Source organism: Abrus precatorius, unplaced genomic scaffold (genome assembly GCF_003935025.1).
Source record: "Abrus precatorius isolate BTA unplaced genomic scaffold, Abrus_2018 Scaffold3, whole genome shotgun sequence".
In the NCBI taxonomy this organism is placed as follows: Eukaryota; Viridiplantae; Streptophyta; class Magnoliopsida; order Fabales; family Fabaceae; genus Abrus; species Abrus precatorius.
This window is the reverse complement of record NW_020874373.1, coordinates 9370806-9392160: the sequence shown is the minus strand read 5'-3', so window position 1 is coordinate 9392160 and position 21355 is coordinate 9370806. Positions and strand designations below refer to the sequence as shown.

At 32.7% G+C, this 21355-nt stretch overlaps 1 protein-coding gene across 1 annotated transcript; it reads left to right on the top strand.

Moving 5' to 3' along the window:
- The first annotated feature begins 18647 nt into the window (after positions 1 to 18647).
- LOC113862840 (probable LRR receptor-like serine/threonine-protein kinase RKF3) lies at positions 18648 to 21050 on the top strand. The gene has a single exon (XM_027496085.1). The coding sequence runs from the start codon at positions 18997 to 18999 to the stop codon at positions 20890 to 20892; it is 1896 nt and encodes a 631-aa protein (XP_027351886.1). The 5' UTR covers positions 18648 to 18996; the 3' UTR covers positions 20893 to 21050.
- Positions 21051 to 21355: the final 305 nt, after the last annotated feature.

Below are 21355 nucleotides of genomic sequence, written 5' to 3'. Positions count from 1 at the left end.
CTACACTTGTGTTATGGGTTCTAAACACGATTGAACTGAGCCTCTGATCTACCATCTCCTACCAAGAAAATGTGAAAGACTTGTGAGAGGACATTAAGGAGTGGTTCTCTACTGCAAATGGACCACAGATTCAACAACTGAAGGTGGATTTGGTAGAATGTTGGCAAACAAAGATGACCACGGTAGCATACTATGGAAAGCTGAAGACTTTACTAATTATTAGAAAACTCCTCTATGCACTTGTGGGGAATGCAGATGCAATATGGAGACCAAATTAGAGAAACAACAAGAAGAAGAAAAGGTGCAACAATTTTTTATGGGGCTAGACGATGCTCTATATGGAACTGTCTACTCTAGTCTTCTTGCAACTGACTTTTTACCTTCATTGAATCGAGTTTATGCCACTTTGGTACAAGAAGGAAGGGTGAGAAATATAACTCGAGGAAAAGAGGAACGAGGAGAAGCTGTTGGGCTTTCTGCGCAAACCCGTGTGAAGGGAAAATGACCTACTGAAGGAAGAGACAAGAGTATTATGTGTTCTAACTGTAAATGAACAGCACATGACGCTAAAAATTGCTTTCAATTGGTCGGCTACCTTGAATGGTAGGGGGAATTGGCCAATAGGTGAAGACAAAACTATTGGAAGAGGAGAACGACGAGGAATCGCACTGGGTAGAGTAAGAAATAGAGGTTTTCGAGCAAATGCAATGCAAGTAAATGGAGAAACCAGTGGGACAACAGCTGCTGCAACAGCCAACACTAGCATAAATGCATTGAGTGGGCTGAGCTTTGAGCAATGGCAAACTCTAAAGGATTTACTGAATAGTCATAAAGGAACCAAAAATGATAAAATGATAGGTAAAAATAGTGAGTAGATCATAGACACAGGTGCTTCCAGCCACATGACAAGAAACTTAAATTTGTTATATGAGCTGACAGGAGTAGTTGGAGTCCAATGAGACTTCCAGATGGAAAACAACTGATGGAAAATAAAGAAAGGACAGTAACACTTGACGGAGGATTGAAAATGGAGAATGTGCTTTATGTGCCAACATTGAGCTGCAACTTGTTGTCTGTTTCTCAATTGACTGATGAAACAAATTGTGTTGTCTATTTCACTAACAACTTATGCATTATACAAGATTGCACTTCGAAGATGCTGATTAGAGCGGGTGAATGGCAAGATGGACTTTACTTCTTTAAAGAAATCCAAAGTGAGAAGGCACACAAAGCTAGTGGAGCTTGCGAACTTAATCTATGGCATCAATGCATGGGGCACCTTTCTTTCAAGGTCACTAAATTAGCTTCTAACATGAGGTGTGAGAGCAATGCTTTGAAAAACAAACCATGCGATGTATGTTTACGGGCTAAGCAAGCTAGAGATGTCTTTCCATTAAGCATGAATAATGCTAGTAGTAGTTTTGAATTAATACATTGTGATTTGTGAGAGACTTATAGAATTCCCTCTTCTTGTGGTGGTTCATATTTTTTGCTAATAACATATGATTTCTCTTGTGCTATATGGATTTATTTGATTTATGATAAAAGGGAAGTGTCATGTATATTGATAAATTTCTTTGCATTAATAGATAGACAATTTGACAAGCAGATTATGGTGATGTGTAGTGATAATGGAACTGAATTTACATGTTTGAGAAGCTACTTTCATGAACACGGGATAGTATTTCAAACATCTTGTTGAGGCACCCCACAACAAAACAGAAGAGTAGAAAGAAAACATAGACACATTCTTAATGTTGCTCGTACTTTGTGATTTCAAGGTAATCTTCCTATTTCCTTTTGGAGTGAGTGTGTTTTGACATTTGGATACTTGATTAATCATACTCCCACTCTAGTGTTGTGTGGAAAAACATCATATGAGATGTTGCATGGTTAAGCCCCTATGTATAACCATTTTAAAGTTTTTGGTTGTTTATACTATGCATACAACTTGGATAGACGTGGTGATAAGTTTGCTAGCAGAAGTCAAAAGTGTGTCTTTGTGGGTTACCCATACGAGAAAAATGGTTGAAAATTATTTGATCTAGATACTCAATGCTATTTTGTGTCTTGTGATGTTGAATTCTTTGAAACAAAGTTTCCTTTCACATATACGGCAAGGGTCAAATGTGATTTAATTGTGAATTCATCCTTAATAAATGATGCATTAAATAGTGGTGATGACAATGATTTAGATAGTGAAACAAGGATGGAAGAAAACACACCCAATGAAGTAGTTGCAGGTTCTGACATAAAGGGGAGGAACTATTAACTTGGACAGTGAGAGAAGTGATGAGTCTGTAAAAGAAGGAAATAATCCAACTCCTAATGTTAACACACTTGAGCCTGTCAGTCAAAGCAATTTGGAGGAACTAAGAAGAGGGCATCATACCAAATTGCCCTCTGTGAAGCTACAAGAGTATGTAGCTTACACTATGAAGAAGCTAAGCCCATCTTCAAGTTCATCTACTTCACGACATTTTTCAGGTACTCCCCATCTTGTATCTCGCTATATAAGTTGTGAAAATTTCTCTAAAAAGCATTGTAGGTTTGTTGCTACTATTACTCTAACCCGAGAACCCACTCATTATGTTGAAGTAGTGCAAGACGCCAAATGGAGGCTTGCAATGTAACAAAAACTTCATGCACTAGAAGAAAATGGAACATGGGTCTCTAGAACCTCTATTGAATGGGAAGAAACCTCTTGATTACAAATGGGTATACAAGATCAAGTATAATTCAGATGGCACGCTAGAACGATACAAGGCGAGGCAAGTTATTCTCGAGAATCATCAAAAAGAGAGGGTTGACATACCGAAACAATTGCCCCTATTGTCAAAATGGTTACTATTCGCCTTGTTCTTGCTATTGTAGCAACGAAGAAGTGGGAACTTCATCAAATAGATGTCCACAATGCTTTCCTTCATGGTGATTTACATGAAGATGTCTATATGAAGCTTCCTTCAGGCTTTCATACTTCTCAATTGGACCATGTTTGTAAATTGAAAAAGTCCTCATATGGTTTGAAGCAAACCCCTTGTTGTTGGTTTGCCAAACTATCATTTACTTTGATAAACTTTGGATTCCGTCAATCGGGTTGTGATCACTCACTCTTTACTCTCCTTGTCCATAGAATGCAAATGATAGTTTTAGTATATGTAGATGATTTGATCATATGTGGGAATGATTTTGCTGCAATTTAACGATTTAAAGAGTATCTTAGCAAGTGCTTTTACATGAAAGATTTGGGACACTTAAAATTTTGTTGAGAGTAGAAGTTGCAAGAAATTCAAGTGAAATATTTTTGTGTCAGTGTAAATATGCGTTGGACATCATTCAAGAAGCAGTCCTACTTGGTGCAAAACCCGTGGCTACTCCTCTTGAGCAGAATCATCAGCTTGGACTTGCCACTGGACGTTGCATTAATCAACCTGACAATTATTGACGCCTTGTTGGGAGCCTTATATACTTGTGTTTCACTGAACCGAAATTGTCCTACTATGTTCATACCTTGTTGCAATTCATGCAACAACCACATAAAGAACATTGGAATGCAGCTTTTTGCATTGTGAAATATCTCAAAGGAAGTCCAGGGCAATGTATTCTCCTTAACAGCACATCTGATTTCCAACTACATGGATGGTGTGACTCTGACTAGGCCAGATACCCGTTAACTCCGCGTTCAACTACTGGTTGGATTGTGTTTTTGGTCACTTTCCTATATCTTGGAAAACCAAGAAACAACATATTATTTCCCGTTCATCCGCTGAAGCAAAATACCGTTCTATGACTACTACCACTTGTGAACTTAAGTGGCTTGTGAGCTTACTGGCTGATTTAGGCATTTCACATAAAGGCCATATGCATCTCCACTGTGATAGTTAGGCTGTTTTCCACATAGCCAAAAATCCAGTTTTTCACAAACGGACAAAGCATATTGAAGTGGATTGGAATTTCATTCATAACGAGATCTTCCAAGGCACTATTCAACCATTACATGTTCTGACACAAGAGCAACTCACAGACATTCTTACAAAAGCTTTGAGACGTTATCAGTTTCATACTCTGCTTGACAAGCTGGGCATTCGTAATCCTCATGCTCCACCATGAGGGGGGTAATATGGGATATACTTTGGGATATGCTATACTCTGGGATATGCTTTTATTTCCTCAATTAGAATAGCTAATTTGGTGTACATATTGTTTCTTTTTAATTCTTCATTACAAAATAATGCCTAATCATATCAAGGATATGACGGAGATAATTTAGCCTATAGTTTATGATCTATGGCTGTCATGTACTTGTATATAATTGCCTATTGATCAATAGAATAATACATGATTCTTCTACCATAATTTTGTTATTTTTCTTTATAGCTTAATATATTTTCTTCTGGTCTTAGGAATATGCTCATGAGATTAGTTCAAATAAATTGTTTTGTAGAGTCAAATAAATTTATAAGATTATAATTGTATTCATACTTTTCACACAGTTCAATGCAAAATTTCATATGCATGTATTTAAAGTCAAAATGAAAATTTGTATTTGTTTTTGGCAAAACTTATACGCCTTAGTTATTTTTATCTTTTTTTTAATCAAACCTATAATTTTAGTTTAATAACCTATATAATAAAGACTCCTATTAAAGATTGATGTTAGTTATTATGGCAAAATTTTAATTTAATAATAATTATAAAAATAATTTTTAAGTTTTGTACTTTATATTTTTAGATTAAGGTGATTGAATTCTTAACCAACAATAATTGATTTAGTACTTTTAGGTTTTCTGGAGCTCCAAGATCTCATTTCTTTCTTTCAAGAAAAAGGGTCTAGAGCTGCGGCTAGGGTTTCTTACCCTGGCTTTCAAGAGCGATGATGATTTGATTGGTGAGTTAGGAAAGTTCCTTCAAAGCGCTAAGGTCAGAATCTAGTCTTTGTACCCACGGCTCCAGTGGAAGCAGAAGGCATGGAATGACTTGAGCTTGAGAAGAGATCCACAGAGGAGAACGACTTGCTGGATCGAAGCACTAAGAAGGTCAAAACGGGTGAGAAAACTCCAATGGAGATGCAGATCGTTAACCCAGATAAGGAGATGAAGCCTATTGAGCCATCAACGACGCAGGTGTATTCTAAACCAAATTTTTCCAAGTTTTGTTCATACAAAGACAAAGTCTTAGAGTCTAATGAGATGGATCTTGTTTTAAATGATGAGAATTTTGTTAAAACTGTTTGGAAAGATTTAAATATTGTTTCTGAGATTGATGATTGTGATGAAATTTTTGATTAACCTAAAAACTTGTGTCCTGTTCTAAAGATTCCCATAGACGATTATGAAGAGTGATGTTCTCCCTGGAAGTTTACGCTCATAGTTAAACTCTTAGGTAAATCAATTAGGTTTAATTTCTTGAATCATAAACTAGGTTCTATTTGGGGTGAAAAATGGCTTGCTAAAAATCCCAGACTTAAGCAATGACTTCTTCATTGTTAAGTTTGAAAGTATGGAAGATTATAGATATGCTTTTTTTGAAGGGTCATGGCTAATTCTAGATTATTATTTGCTAGTTTAGAGGTGACAACCTCTTTTTAGGCCTATGGATTATAACTTTAGAAAGATTGTTGTTTGGGTGACGATTCCTAATCTACCTTTAGAACTCTACAATAATAAATTCTTGTGGCAAATTAGTTCCTATCTGGGATCGATGCTGAAAGTTGATTCTCACACTTCTCTATTATCTAGGGGTAAGTTTGCTAGCATTTGCATTGAAATAGACCTCAAGAAACAATTGGTTCCAACTTTTAAAGTCTTAGATCATGAGTTTAGGGTTAAGTATAAGGGACTTCATTTTATTTGCTTTAATTGTGAGAGGTACGGGCATAGATAGGACCAATGTGTTGATTCTGTTATTCATAATCTTTTAGTTCATATTTCTAAGGATAACCTCAGTATTAGTACAGAAATACAAGGAAAAAGTATTGATAATAACCATGTACAGGGTAAGGAGTTGGTAATGTCTGATGATAATATTAAGCCCACCTAAGATAAAGAACAATTTAGACCTTGGATGCTAGCAAAAAAATCCCTTAGGAAGAAATCTAGTTTTCACCTTTGGCTGGCAACTCTTTGAGTTTGAATAAAAAGAAAGATATATTACTAGGATCAAGATTTGATGTTCTTGATAATTCTGCTCAGGAGCTAAATGCTGATCTTGATTTTCAAAACATAGTTCAGAAATATTTTCCCCACCCTAAGGTCGGTACCCCAAGGGCCACATTAATCATAGATTAATCCCCAAAGATTCTAGTAGCCCCAAAAAAAGTGACCCTATCAAAAGGAATAACAGAAGCAACTTTAAAGTTAAGATGAATAATGGGAGTGGTCTCCACCAAAGTTCTGAATCTGTTACCATCCCCTGCAAGATAATTGATAATCATAAAAGGCTTGAAAATCAAGATAGTAAAGAAATTTTTTTCCTAATGAAGAATTTTGAAAAAGCTATTTAGAATAAGACAAAAGTAGGACACTTTATCCAAGACCTCTTAGGTATGAACTCTGATATCTTCTAGCTCAATCAGGGTATTCAGGACCATAGCCCTACTGATAGGCCCCCTGACCCAATCCCTTCCATAGAGTTAGGTAAACACCATTTAGTTTCTTCCAGTACTCTTAAAGTTGCTTTTCTTATGGGAGACAACATAGGCATGACCCAACATTAAGAAGATACATTAGTTTTTTATCAATAAATTTTATGAACTGCCTCTTTTGTAGACTGGTTAATGATCTAATAAAAATTTATAAGCTTGACTTTATTGCGCCTTTTGAACCTAGAATTAGTAAGGAGAAAGCTGATAGGGTGATCAGGAAATTCAATCTAGATAGTTTTGTTAAAATGGATGCTGGGAGCATCTGGTGCTGTTGAAACTCTGAAAGAGCTAAAGTTACTTCTGTTATTAAAAATAAATACATAATTCATCTTAATAGTTGAATGGGTAACAGGGAGTGAGTCCTATCTTCTATATATGTTAGCCCTCAAGAAGGGCTAATAGTTGAATGCTGGAAGTTTTGTTAAAATGGATGCTGGGAGCATCTGGTGCTGTTGAAACTCTGAAAGAGCTAAAGTTACTTCTGTTATTAAAAATAAATACATAATTCATCTTAATAGTTGAATGGGTAACAGGGAGTGAGTCCTATCTTCTATATATGTTAGCCCTCAAGAAGGGCTAATAGTTGAATGCTGGAAGTTTCTAACTGAATTTAGTAACACTGTGAGTAAACCTTGGATTGTAATTAGTGACTTTAATTCTATTTTATTTGAAAAAGAGAAATTTGGGGGTAGGCCAGCTAATTTGAGTCTTATCCAACAATTTTTGGAGAGTTTAGATACCTGTGGCTTGCAGGATTTAGGATTTAAAGATAATCATTTTACTTGGCATAATGGTAAAATTAAGGAAAGATTGGATAGAGTAGTTGTCAATGACTCTTCGAGGATGTTGTTCCAAAATAGTTCCCTTATCCATCTTCCCTTACTCAAATCAGACCATGATGGGCTTTGGCTTAAAATTAGAGATAAAGATAGTTTTCATCCAACCAATAAATCTTTTAAATTCCTTGCTCCTTGGATCTCCCATAACGATTTTTCTAACCAAGTTAGAAATTCTTGGGTGATTTCCAGATCATGGGTTGATAACATATCTACCTTTCAAAATAATATTTTCGAATAGAACTCAAACATCTTTGGTAATATTTTTAAAAAGAAAATTAGGTTATTAAATAGGATTAGAGGTATTTCTTGTAAGTTAGCTTCAGGTAATAATCCTTTCCTTTAATTTAATGAAATCCTTATGGACTGAATACCAAACAGTTCTTGATAATGAAGAAGTTTATTGGTACCAACAATATAAAGCTAATTGGCTAAATTTAGGGAATAGAAATAATAATTTTTTACATAAAGCTGCTATAATCTGCATGCAAAAATATAGGATTGAGGCCCTTAAGGATGATCTAAATAATTATGAATATGATTCTACTAAGTTAAGATCCCTTGCTGTAAAATATTTTAAAAATTTGTATTCTGATCCTTCATCTGTGGTACATACTCTTAGTATTGTTTCAACTTTCTCTCCCTTAGAGGATTATGCTAAGGCTGTTTTAAATTCTAAATTAATTATTCAAGAAGTTAAGGCTGCCTTATTTAGTATAGAAGATCTAAAAGCCCCTGGACCTGATGGGATTCATGTTTTATTTTTAAAAAATTAATGGGAGTTTCTTGCCCTTTTTATTTTTAATTTTGTTTATGATATTTTCTCTAATCTCTCTAATATTGCGGCTGTAAATGAAACTTCCATTACTCTCATTCCTAAATCTGAAAAATCCAGAGTTTCTGAAAAATTATAGACCTATTTCCTTATGTAACGTTAGCTATAAAATTATCACTAAACTCTTAGCTAATCGTATTAGGGTTTCTATGCCCCAATTAATATCTTCTAATCAAACTAATTTTATTCAGGGTAGGCAAGGGGTAGATAATATTATTGTTCTTCAAGAACTTATCCACTCTTTTAACAATATAAAAAGCAAGAATGGTTTCATGCTAATTAAACTGGACTTAGAGAAGGATTATGATAAACTAAATTGGAGTTTCATTAAGAACACTATTCAAAAAGTAGGTTTCGACCATGAGTTAGTTGAGCTTATTTACCATTGTATCTCCTCTCCAACTATGTCTATTAATTAGAATAACAACAGAATTGATAGTTTCCATCCTAGCAGGGGTATTAGACAGGGAGACCCTATTTCCCCTTATATTTTTGTCTTTTGTATTGAAAGACTAGCTCACTTAATTCAAGATAGAATTGCTAATCAAAGCTGGAATCCTTTTCCCTTTAGCAACCTGGGTCCTAATAGTTCTCACTTATTTTTTACTGATGACTTAATTTTAATAGCTAAAGCTGATAAGCAAAATTTTGTTGTCATTAATTCTGTTTTGAGTAAGTTTTGTGCAACATCTGGTCTTTCCATTAATAGGGATAAATCCCCTGTTTTCTTTTCTAAAAATTGTGGCCCTAAGATTTCTAGGGAGATTAGCCTCAGCCTAGAAATTAATCACTCTCATAATTTTGGGAAATACTTGGGCATTCCTATTAGTCATTTAGGCCCTACTAGGAAAGATTTCTCCTTTATAATTGATAAAGTCAAGAAAAAACTCTCAAAGTGGAAGATGAACTCATTATCTATGGCTGGTAGAATTACGCTAACTCAATCTTGTATCATGAGTATTCCAAATTATTTTATGCAGTCTATGCTTATTCCCAAGTCTATTTGTAATGAGATTGACTCTTTACAAACTGTTAGCTGGGAGAAAATTTGCAAACCTAAGAAAATTGGGGGTTTTGGGTTTCAGGGACTTAAGACTTATTAATCAAACTTTCATAATGAAATTGTGTTGGAGGTTCATATCCTATCATAATAGTTTGTAGGCTCAGGTGCTCTACAAAAAATACAAATTTTCCATTAGGAATCCTACTGGTTCTAGTAAAATCACTCTTAGTCCCACTTATGGAGGAATATGATGTCTGTTTGGGATATTTTTTTGAAAGGCTTAGGCTGGATGGTTGGTGATGGGATAACAATTAGTTTTTGGATGGATAACTAGGTTCCTACCTATCAAGACCTTACAAGCCATGCCCTGTTGCCTTTCCAGAGTTCTAATCTGAGTGAGTCGGTGATTGCTTTTTCTACTCATAATAGCTGGAATTGGAATCGAATTAGACCTTTATTTCCTGATTCTGTGTGTGAGTCCATTGCTCTCATCAATCCTCCTATCTAGTTTGGAAACCAAGATTTGTGTTTCTAAAAACACTCTGGTAATGGTTTTTTCTCGATAAAATCTGCCTATAAGATGTTGTGCATGCATGATAACTCTGCTTCCAGTATTTTTAATTTTATTTGGGACTGGGAGGGCCCACCTAAAATTCAACTTCTCTTATGAAAAATTACTTATGGTAGTCTCCTTACTAATGTTGAAAAGTGCAATCGTAATTCGGCTAACTCTTCTATTTGTTCCAGATGCAGGGAGATTGATGAATCTCTTATGCATGTCTTCAGGGGTTGTTAGTTTGCTAAGCAAATTTGGAATAGACTTGTTATCCCTGACTTCTGGTCATCTTTTTTTAGTAAAGGACTCTCTAGTTGGTTGGAATTTAACTTGACAAATAATAAGTTGTTTAAATATCCCTATCGAAACATTTTGTTTGGCATGGTTGTTTGGAATTTGTGGAAGAATCGAAATTGTGATATTTTTCAGAATTATCCATTGGATTCTGATTCTCTGTTCTATAGAATTAAGACTAATTTTGATTTTTTCTGCACTATGGTAGGTCCAGAAAGAAGAATTCCTCTCTTGTTTTGACAAATCAATGTTTTACTAGATGAATGCCCCCTTGCAATCCCAACAGAAGCTCAATGTGGATAGTGCTGCTTGCTGGCCTGCTGATACAACTAGTTGTGGAGGCCTCATTAGAGATAGTCATGGTCTATTTGTGGCTGGCTTTCATAACACCTTAAATTCCTACTCTCCCCTTGCTGCCGAGTTGTGGAGAATATATTGGGGTCTTAAGCTTGTTATCCAATGCAAAATTAATTTGATTTGGGTGGAATGTTATTCTATGGAGGCCATTTCTCTTGTTGTCAATTTTTCTCATAGTAATCATCTGTTATTTTCTATTATTAGTGAGATTAGAGAATTGGCTAAGGGAATTAGGTTTATTCGGTTTAGTCATGTTCTTACAGAGGCCAATCAAAGTGCTGACTGGTTAGTAAAAATTGTGGATGATTTTGGGCAACCTTTTGTTGTGTTTGATAAGCCTTCTCCTTCTCTTCTTCCTTTCCTTAGTTTAGATGTTGCTAGATTATGGTATCTTAGACTTGTAAGCTAACTTTGTGTTTTCTGAGCTGTCTAGCCCCGTTCATTAGAAAAACAAATTAATTAATTTAATGCATATTTAGATTCACATTAAATTTATTCAAATATAATAAATTCATTTTTATGTTATAAATTATAACTTTTACGTTAAAAACATAATTTAACGTATTTTTAATTGATTTCCAGGTACATACTTAGACTTTGGAGTAAACGTATTTGTCTCATATTTATTGGAGTGAGAATGAATATAAATTTATTAAAGTTGAAAAAATAATAGTTGTACAATGGAAAACATAATAGTTGAAAATATTTAAATAATTTACAATATTCAGAAAAAGGTCTAATTCAAAAAAAAAAAGTTTGATACAAATTTAAAGTATTTTTAATTAGTGCAAATTAAAATAAAAAACTCGGATTTTAACTTTTTTTATATATGTTTTATTACAATCATTTCTTAAAGTTAAAATATTGTAGAGAGTTGTAAATATATTTAGATAAGCTGTATTTTTGTGTTAAGTATAAATGAAAAAAAGTAAATGAGATGAATTTGATCAACTATCAGCAGAGTATAAATTATTCTATACAAAATAAATTACAAAAATCTCTAATTCCTCGAGTTAATAAAAGAAAAATGGTCAAACTAATATATTACTAACAGATAAATATTAATTTGATTTCATGTTCCTTCCTATACTCATGCCGTGCAAAGTATATGGATATCTAATGCTTTTGATCAGCTGGATTACGGACTTTGTGTGCGTGGCAATAGAGTCTTGCTGAAAGTACTTGTAATATGTCTACATAAAGAGAGTTGACTAATAGGAATTTCAATGTAATCTTGAAAAAAATCGTAGACAACCCCCCATTTGGAGGATGAAGTGAGAGAGTGGTCTACAACATGTAGATTTTTTTGGCTTCTATGTGCTTTAATTGGAGGTAAAATTCGATAAAGGATATTTTTCCTTTTAGAGTTACTTTTTAGTAAAAAATTATGCTCATAATACGTGTCTTCAACTCAGAGAAGGATTCGAGGTGTTTTTAACCTAAAAATAATGACTAAAATAAATAAATAATTACTTATATTTATAAAATATATTAATTTAACCAAAAAATAAATAAAATATCACTTTTTTACTTTACAGGTTTCTTTACTTTAGTCAAATCCTAATTACACATCTAACTTAACTTGTTTGCGCAAATGCCCACCATACATTTACTTAATATAGCTTGGTTGTTAAACTTCGACTATGCAAACTTTGTTTGAATATTGTAATCACCATGTGTAAAGAACTTCACCTAACCGTTATTTTCAATTTGAAAACTTAGTTTCACTTATTCGAATATTTTTCGTCTATATAATTTAAAATGATACGTCAAAAATAAATTAACAACTATGACGAATAATACTACTATTTAAAAGGGAGATAAAATTTCTTTAACAATGACACTTTTTATAATAAAAAAGAAAAGACATTTGAATAGGTAGTCTCACTATTACACGTGAGGATCAGTCAAATACCCAAGAAAAAGAAAATGCTAAAATGTTTTCTTGTATTGTTTACTTTGATACTTTTTCTTTTAATTACAAAAATAACACTATTTTTTATTTTATTTTATGTTTTCGTGCTCTTGGGTACAAGGTTGAAACCACATCATCTCCAAATTCCAAAAGCATGCTTTTTTCCGCGACTCAGCATGTTGTAGAATATGAAATGCATATCTCTATCTTTTTTGTCGTTGATGTCCACTGGTGATTGAGATAATGACAAGGAGATTAACATAAACGAGTTGGAGCCATTTGGGTACTCACTCACCATCTTCGTCACTCCAAATACCAAACACAAACAGATACCCCAACGAGTGTGTACCACATTTGGGTACCCAACCTGGAATGGCCTCTCTTCCTTGTCGCTGACAACAATATTTGATATTAAGAATAGTAAGGCTAAATAAATTTTTAAAATATTTTTTATTTTTAAATTAACATTTCTCTCTTATACTTTTTAAATTTTTAATAAATTTTAATTAATAATAAAAAATATTTTAAAAAAACATGTATTATTAATATTCTTCGTTAAGAATTTCGGAGTGCGAGTGTCACATTGCTCAGGCTATATCTCTTTTGAGCTTGTCGGGTTAAGTTTTTTTTTTTCAGAGATTTTAGGATATTTTATAATTTAAAGGGTAAAAAATAAAACTATATTTTCATTTTGTGGGTTTTTTAAATATGATAAAAAAATTATTAAAATAAAAAAATATTAAAAATAAAAATTACTAAAAAATAAAAAAGTAAATATCATTTATGTGAAGATTGATTAAAAAATAACTATCAACTTTTACAAAACCGACACTTTTTTTATTTTTTAACTTTTAAGTTGCTCCAAGTGTGTAGAGATGGTGAAATCAAATCGTGTTACATTTAGGGCCTAAAGTAAATTTAAAAATAAGACTTTTTTTATTAATTAAATAATTTTTTTTAAAATTTTTTATAATACAAAATTATTTATAAAATTGTCGTAATTAATTTTATTTAATATTTTTTTCAATAAATAATCAGGCTAATTCGTTTAATCTTTATTGATACATTATTGATTTTAAGTAAATTTTTATCTTTCAGTTAAAACAACTTATATCGAAATTGTTAATATTATTTTGTAAGTTATATGTATATTTGAAAAAAGATATATTCTTTTTATATAATTGAAAATGTCAATTAGTTTATCATTTTTTAATGTTATAATTTTTTTAAGATATTTAATTCTGAAAAATAAATCTAATCCTTCAATATCCAAGAGATTATCATGTTTAAAAGATTTTTCAAGGTTTAGGCATTTTTTTCAAAGTTATATTATCTAGTGACTTTAATTTTTTTTAACACTAACTAAAAAGCTAAAAATATCTTCAAATATTTTAAATTGTTCAAATCTACTTTGAAGTGTAGCAATTGCTTTATCTACAATATATAAAAAGTAATCAATTCTAAACAATTTTTGAAGAGATTTTACAATTTTATTCTTAATACTTTCGTTAAATTGTTTCTTTTTATGATTAATATGTTTTCATGAAACTTAGGCTCTATATCTATTTTAAAAGTAATTTCTTTGACAAAAGTTCATGCATTTTTAAATATATTTTCCCTATACTTTTAAAAAAATTGAAAGAAGACATTTTAATTGTTCAATGGCCTCATCAATGCACATATCTTTTGATTATAAATTTTTACTAACTGAGTTAATTGCAAATAGTATGTCATACCAAATTACCATTCCTAACAAAATTTCAAAATTTTCAAGCTTGTAAGTTGCTAAACAATCAGCTTCACTTTTTATTTTAGGATCATCACTAAGTTCAGCCAATTTTAATAAAACATCTCTTATTTGTGAAGTTTAAAATCTTACAACTTTTACACTTTCAATATAACTTTCCTAACATGTTTGTGACAACGATTTAAGAGTTAAGTTATGTATATAATATTATAAAATTTTTCACCTTTTTGTAGAAGAAGAAAATAAAGTATATATATACTGTAACTCACCAAAAAAAGCTACAGCTTTAGGACAAGAATTAGCCATATCACAAAGTACTAAGTTTAAACTATGACAACCACATGAAGTATAAAATGATTTAGAATTAATATTTAGAAGTCTTTTTTGCACACCTTGATATTTGCCTTTCATATTAGACCCATTATCATATCCTTGTCCCCTAAAGTCATTAATATCAAGTTCAACAATTTTTAATTCATCAATAATAGCATCGAAAAGACCTTTACTACTTGTATCATCTACTTTTAAAAATTATAAAAAATACTCATTAACTTGTATCAGAGTTGATGAAGTATCCATGCATTGTAATACAAAAGACACTTGTTCTTGATGACTTATATATGGAGTATAGTCAAGTATAACTGAATAATATTTCGCATTCATAATTTTTTTTTTATAATTTATGTTTTGATTTTACTTGCTAACAAATTTATCAACTCATTTTGTATATTATGCCCAAGGTAATGATTATGAGTTTTATCATTTTTAATTTGACAAATATGTTCTTGCATAATTGAATCAAATTATGCAATCATTTCAATTAGACTTAAAAAAATTTCCATTACATTCTTGATATATCTTTTCATTTTTTTCACGGAAGGCTAAATTATTTTTACCAAGAGTTATAACAACTGCAATAATTCTTAATAACACATTTCTTCAATGTTCTCTATCTCTATTTATTTATTCTTGAACATGGTTGTCTATTGTGTTATTTTTTGACAATCTCATCTTGAAATCAATCCATGCATTCATATTAGTGACATGTTAATTAGTTATTTCATGACTCTTCAACTTAGCACTAAGATTTCTCTAATCTCTACTACCTTAGTTAGCTAGTTTACTTGTACAAGAAACAAAATTAAATAATTTGCAACAAAAATAAAATACTCTATCTAAATTTATGGAATAAATTAGCCATCTTCTTTCATGTTTCTCTCTATTAGGTAATTTTTGAATGTGATTTGATGAAGAAAAATGTCTGGAATATTTATCCTTTGGAAAATTTATACCAATAACTTTAATAGGGCTTTTTTTTACTAATAAGTCTCTCAAATTTGTACTAATATTCATCTATTGACTTGGATCATATATATTTTTAGAAATAAAATAATCTAATCTTTCAATTTCTTTCTCGTTATCATGAGTTTGAGAATCAAAATTATCCTCTTCACTAACTATTTCTCTATTGTTGTTTTCACTTATATTTTTATTGTTATATTGTTCATTCAAAGAGCATCTGCATGTGTTTTCTAATTAATTTTTCTTGTTTGTTTTTATAAATTTATCCATAGCTCCTTTTTGTGATTCAATTAAAGCCTTGAATCTCCTCTTTTTCTGAAGTTTTGAATGGCCTGATTCATACTTTTTAGTTGGCATTTATATATTTTTATATGAATTTAAAAATTATAATATATAAAGTATGAAATATTCTAGTAAAAAAAAGTATGAAATATAAATATATAAAATAAAACTAAATTAAAACAATACAACCTGTTTGTCAAGAAAATAAACTTGACACTTGCAGTTTCTGCGCCTCCAAAAGTGATAGTTTTGTAGAGAAATTGTGAAATACTGTTTGGTAAGTGTGAATAATGGAGACTAAGTCATGGAGGGAAGACTTTTGTACCAGAAAAATAGAAGACTTTGCTTCCTCCTCTGCTTGCACTATGAATATTCTCTTTTCATTCTACCCCGATGCTATTGTTAGTAAAAAAAATATAAATTGAAGCAAAATTCAACAAGAAGAGAAAAAGAAGAAAGTAGTTAGAAAAAAGAAGAAGAAAGAAGTAGCAATTAAATAAAAAGTAAAAAATTGTTCAATTTTTTTTTGCTATTCAATTATTTAAAAAAAAAACGTTTATTATCTATTGATTAAGTGTTATGACTCATTAAATGTTATTTGTAATATCAATAAAAAGTTAACAATTACTTAAAATATTTAAATTAAAAACTATTTTTAAATTTAATTTTTTAAATTTTAGAGGTATATTAAAACTAAAAAAAAATAATTTGGGGTGCCTCAAGCCCTTGCCTTACGTGCTTGGGCTTTAGGCCAACCCTGACTCGACCAACTAAATGAATATTTTTGACCCTTGAAATGGTAACTTGCAACACATTCTTTGGAAATTGTATGGTCTATCCAAGGCTCAGAAAGAATGATCAAGATAAATTACGGATCTAGATCCTATATAATTTTAGTACTAACTCTTGCATTGTATTTTTGCTTAAGCAATAAGCAAAAAATAATTTTTCACTTAAGTCTTAAAATTTGTTTAAGCAAAAATTTAAAAATTTATTTGAGTGAAAAATGTATGAAATAGAGCGAGAGAGTGCAGCGTAAGAATTGGTTGGGTAAGATGGAGAAGAGGGAAAGAAGAAGAAAAAATATTGAGTGTGAGAAGGAAGAGGATGACTGGATTGAAAAGAGAGAGAGAGAGGAAGGAACTAAGTGAAGGGGGTTGGGTGGAGTGAGAGAAGAGGGAGAAGGAAGAAAGAGACTGGGTGGGAGAGGATGAAGAGCTAAGAGAACGGGAAGAAGAAGAGTGGGTGAAAGGGAGAAAGAGGCTGAGTGAGAGAGAGGGAGAGAACGGCTAAATGAGAAGAAAAGGAGGAAAGGTTATGTGAGAGGGAAGGAAAGAGAGGAGGAGAGAAGAAGGGACTTAGGTGGGTGAAAGAGAGGGGAAGAGATTGGGTTAAAGAGAAGAGAAGGAAGCAAAATGAATGAGAGAGAAAAAGAAAATGTTGCACTGTATTTTTGCTTAAGTACATCTAGAGTGAATCTAGATTCGCTTAAACAAAAATATATTACAGGCCCTGCAACTGCAGGAATCTATATCCATAAATAACACAATTAAGTTAGTTATGTTTTAAATAGCTCTACCTCCTCCAATTTTACACACAAGAAGATAACAATAAAAAATATTAATCAAGTCCATTCAATTGTCCAAAAATATTAAAAAAAAATTAATAATAAAAAAATAAATATTAACTCTATAAAAATTGATACTAACGGGATAAGAAAAATTCTAAATCAAAAAAATATTTTACGGGTATCTTATTTTTATTCTTTTTATCATATTAAAAAAAAAACCTGCGTTTTGTGGCTATTGTTGGTTCAATTCTTAGATAATATTTGTATTTTTAAAAATTTAATTTAAGATTCTTACACATGTATAAGTCATCCTCACTAATTAGAAATTAAATTAGCTCGTCCGAAGAGTTAAAATTCTCTTAACAATTATGTAAGAGGTCAAATTGATTTGATTTAAGCTGAACTATATTTTATAGTTTTTGTTAACAGGGCGTAGTTTTAAAAATTAGTAATTGTAAAATTGTTAAAAAAAGATATTTAATATATTTTTAACGATTTAGATTAATAATTTGTTTTTTTTTATTGTTGTATTAGATGGATTGTAACATTCTGTATGCAAGGAAGAGTTTGTCATTAGTGATTTTATTTTTAAAAAAACTCAACAAATATAAATAAATAAATAAAATAAATAAACACATGTGGATATAGATAAAAGAAGTTACGGGTTTCTCTCTTCGAATGAATGATAATAGTTACATATTTTAGGTATTTTGCTAAATTAGGTTGTTTTTATAAAATAAAAACTTCAGTGAGTAAAATAAATTTTTAACTAATTAATTTTTTTTTAAATGCACTATGTTCTTACATTTCCACATTAAATTTTTTTGCTGAGTTAACGAGCCAACTTGCTCGGAATCTGAGATCTGGTATGGAAACTTACCAATTCAGAGAAATCCTAGAATTCATAATGGGCAATACCCAATTCCTATTTTCCGAACATAAAGAAAAATTCAGAAAGAGAGAGAGAAGTAGATTGCAAAGACCCAATGAAAGCTATTCAAACAAATGGAGTAAACGATTTTTCCTTTTATGGTAGGAAAAGAATCCTTCCTAATAATTCGTTTTTCCTTTTTGTCCGATTCAATCCTCATGCAAGTTTAATGCCCAATTAAAGTTACTATAACAATACAATAAAATGATCACCACAATTTATATCAAAACAATTAAAAAAATCCAATTATTACAATTAGTAACATAATAATATAGCAACAATCCATTTATTTAATAAATATATTATGAAAGGGTTGTTAAACCTATTGTTTTTCTCGATCATAAAATAGTGTGTAGGAGAAGAACAGAACAAGATAGATTTGAAGAGGGGAGCGTGGTCAGAAGCAGATTCTTGATTTAAATTTTTTTACTAAAATGAGTTAGTTGTAGTTCCTGGAAACCAGTATGAGTGAAGAATGAGTTTAGCTCTTGAAATTATAAATTAATGGAAAACGTTAGTATAGTTGGCTAGTTAGGTGGTGAAATTTCAAGGTTGAACAATCTCAGCAGACAGACAGCGTTAACAAACTCACCATTGTATATTGGTATCATAGTCAAATTGCAAACCCTCGCACTGTCTCAAACATAACCCTCACCAACCCCTCCACTCACATACCACAAATTCATTACACTAAACTCAAACAAAATCACAATTCACAATCCCCAATGTCCCTTCTCTTCTATCTCTTTCTCTTTCTCTTCACTTTCTCTCAAACCCCTTCTCTGGCCGCAAACGACACCGTTCCATGTCCCCTCAACATCACCGTCCTCAGCGTCGTTGGCGGCGGTGCCAGACCCTCCTTCGACGCCAGAACACAGTGCCCTTACATTCTCCAAGCTCTCCACCTCCTCCAAGCGGATTTACTCCGCCGCACCGGCCTCTTCGTGCCGCCACTGAACTCCTCCGAATTGTGCTGGAACATGTTCCAATCCTTCATCAACCAATATGACTCCACCTTCGATGTTCGCTCCTCTTGTGGTCTTCAAACATCTTGGATCTCCCAGGGATGCATGAACATCACCACCAAACAACAGTTCGAAGCCCCCGTTCCTAACTCCACACTCCAAGCCGTTCAAGGAAACTGTAACCTATCACTTGAGAATAACGCTCCATGTGCCCTCTGCACTACTAAATTGTCCAGTTTGTTGTCCTACTTCAACGGAACAATGGTTGGCAACGTTTCCGATTGTAGGGCTTATACTGCTATTTATGCTGCTTCTCTTTCCGTTCAGTATGGACCCACCAACCCTGGAACTGCTAAATGCTTGTTTGGCCTTGATTTTTCCTCTTCCGGTTCTTCTGGTAAGCATCGAACCATTGTTATTGTGGTTGTTGTGGTTTTGTGTGTGTTGGGTTTGCTTCTGTCAGGTGGGTTTTGGGTTTACTTGAGATTGAAGAGGGGGAAGAAGGGTGGGAGAGAGAAGGGTGTTGGTGGAACTGAGATGAGTTTGGCTTCTGGGTTGGATTCGATGAACCAGAGTACTACTTTGATTAGGTTTACTTTTGATGACATTAAGAAGGCTACTAGGAATTTCTCAAGGGATAACATTATTGGGAGTGGGGGTTACGGGAATGTTTATAAAGGGTTGCTGTCGGATGGGACTCAGGTTGCGTTGAAAAGGTTTAAGAATTGTTCGATTGGTGGGGATACTAGTTTTGCTCATGAGGTTGAGGTTATTGCGAGTGTTAGGCATGTGAACCTTGTTGCCTTGAGAGGTTATTGTACTGCTACTACTAATTTAGAGGGTCATCAGAGGATTATTGTCACTGATTTGATGGAAAACGGGAGTCTTTATGATCATTTGTTTGGTTCTGCCAAGAAGAAACTAAGTTGGCCCATACGTCAAAAGGTTGCTCTAGGCACTGCTAGGGGCTTGGCTTATTTGCATTATGGGGCTCAACCTTCTATCATTCATAGGGATATTAAAGCTAGTAACATACTTCTTGACGAGAAGTTTGAGGCCAAGGTAGCGGATTTTGGGTTGGCAAAGTTTAATCCTGAGGGAATGACGCATATGAGCACAAGAGTAGCTGGAACTATGGGGTATGTTGCTCCCGAGTATGCCTTGTATGGACAGTTGACTGAGAGAAGTGATGTGTTCAGCTTTGGTGTTGTGCTTCTTGAGCTTTTGAGTGGGAAAAAGGCTCTTCAAACAGACGATGATGGCCAACCCTCCGCACTCACGGACATGGCTTGGTCATTAGTTAGAAATAGTAGAGCTTTGGATGTGATTGAAGATGGCATGCCAGAACCTGGTCCACCACAAGTTCTGGAGAAGTATGTGTTGGTTGCAGTACTATGTTCTCATCCGCAGTTATATGCTAGGCCAACGATGGATCAGGTCGTTAAAATGCTGGAGACAGATGATGAATCAGTACCCTCAATAGTGGAAAGGCCAATTCCTTTTATTGCCGGGAGGATTGATATTGAGAAATCTGCCCTTAGTAACTCAGGTCAGCTCTGCAGTCCAACCGGTTATCAAGCATATACATTACAAAATCGCCGCCCTTCTGATTCAAAGGAAGAAGAAGGAAGTTCGGCGACTGTGACCACAGATTGAAACTGAGAAAGTTGGATTGTTTTCTACCAGCCGTTGTAGGCTTGATTTGTTTGTACATTCAGATTGTATGTTTTTTAAATGTTTTCTGTTGTAAAGCTAAAAGGGATGTACAAAATTTGATTCTTTTTAAAGTTTATCATGCAAGATTTTTTGGCACTTTTTTCTTTACACTTCTTTTTTACACCTACATTTTCAGTTGCAGATGAAAAGATTTTTATCTTAGAAATAACGAAGAGTAAAGGGTAAATGATTGTGTTTTAAGTGGGAAATGAAGTGAAAAAAAGAAAGAAAGTGTGAAATGATCTTTATTCATTAGTCAGTGGGAGTATCATTCACACTAAAAATTCTAATGTAAGACATTTAAATATGTTTTAAGAAAGCACGTAGCTCAGTTGAGGCTAGTTTCTCTCCTCGTGAATCAACTTACTGCTAATTGTTGAACCAGAGGAGTCCAGTTAGTACG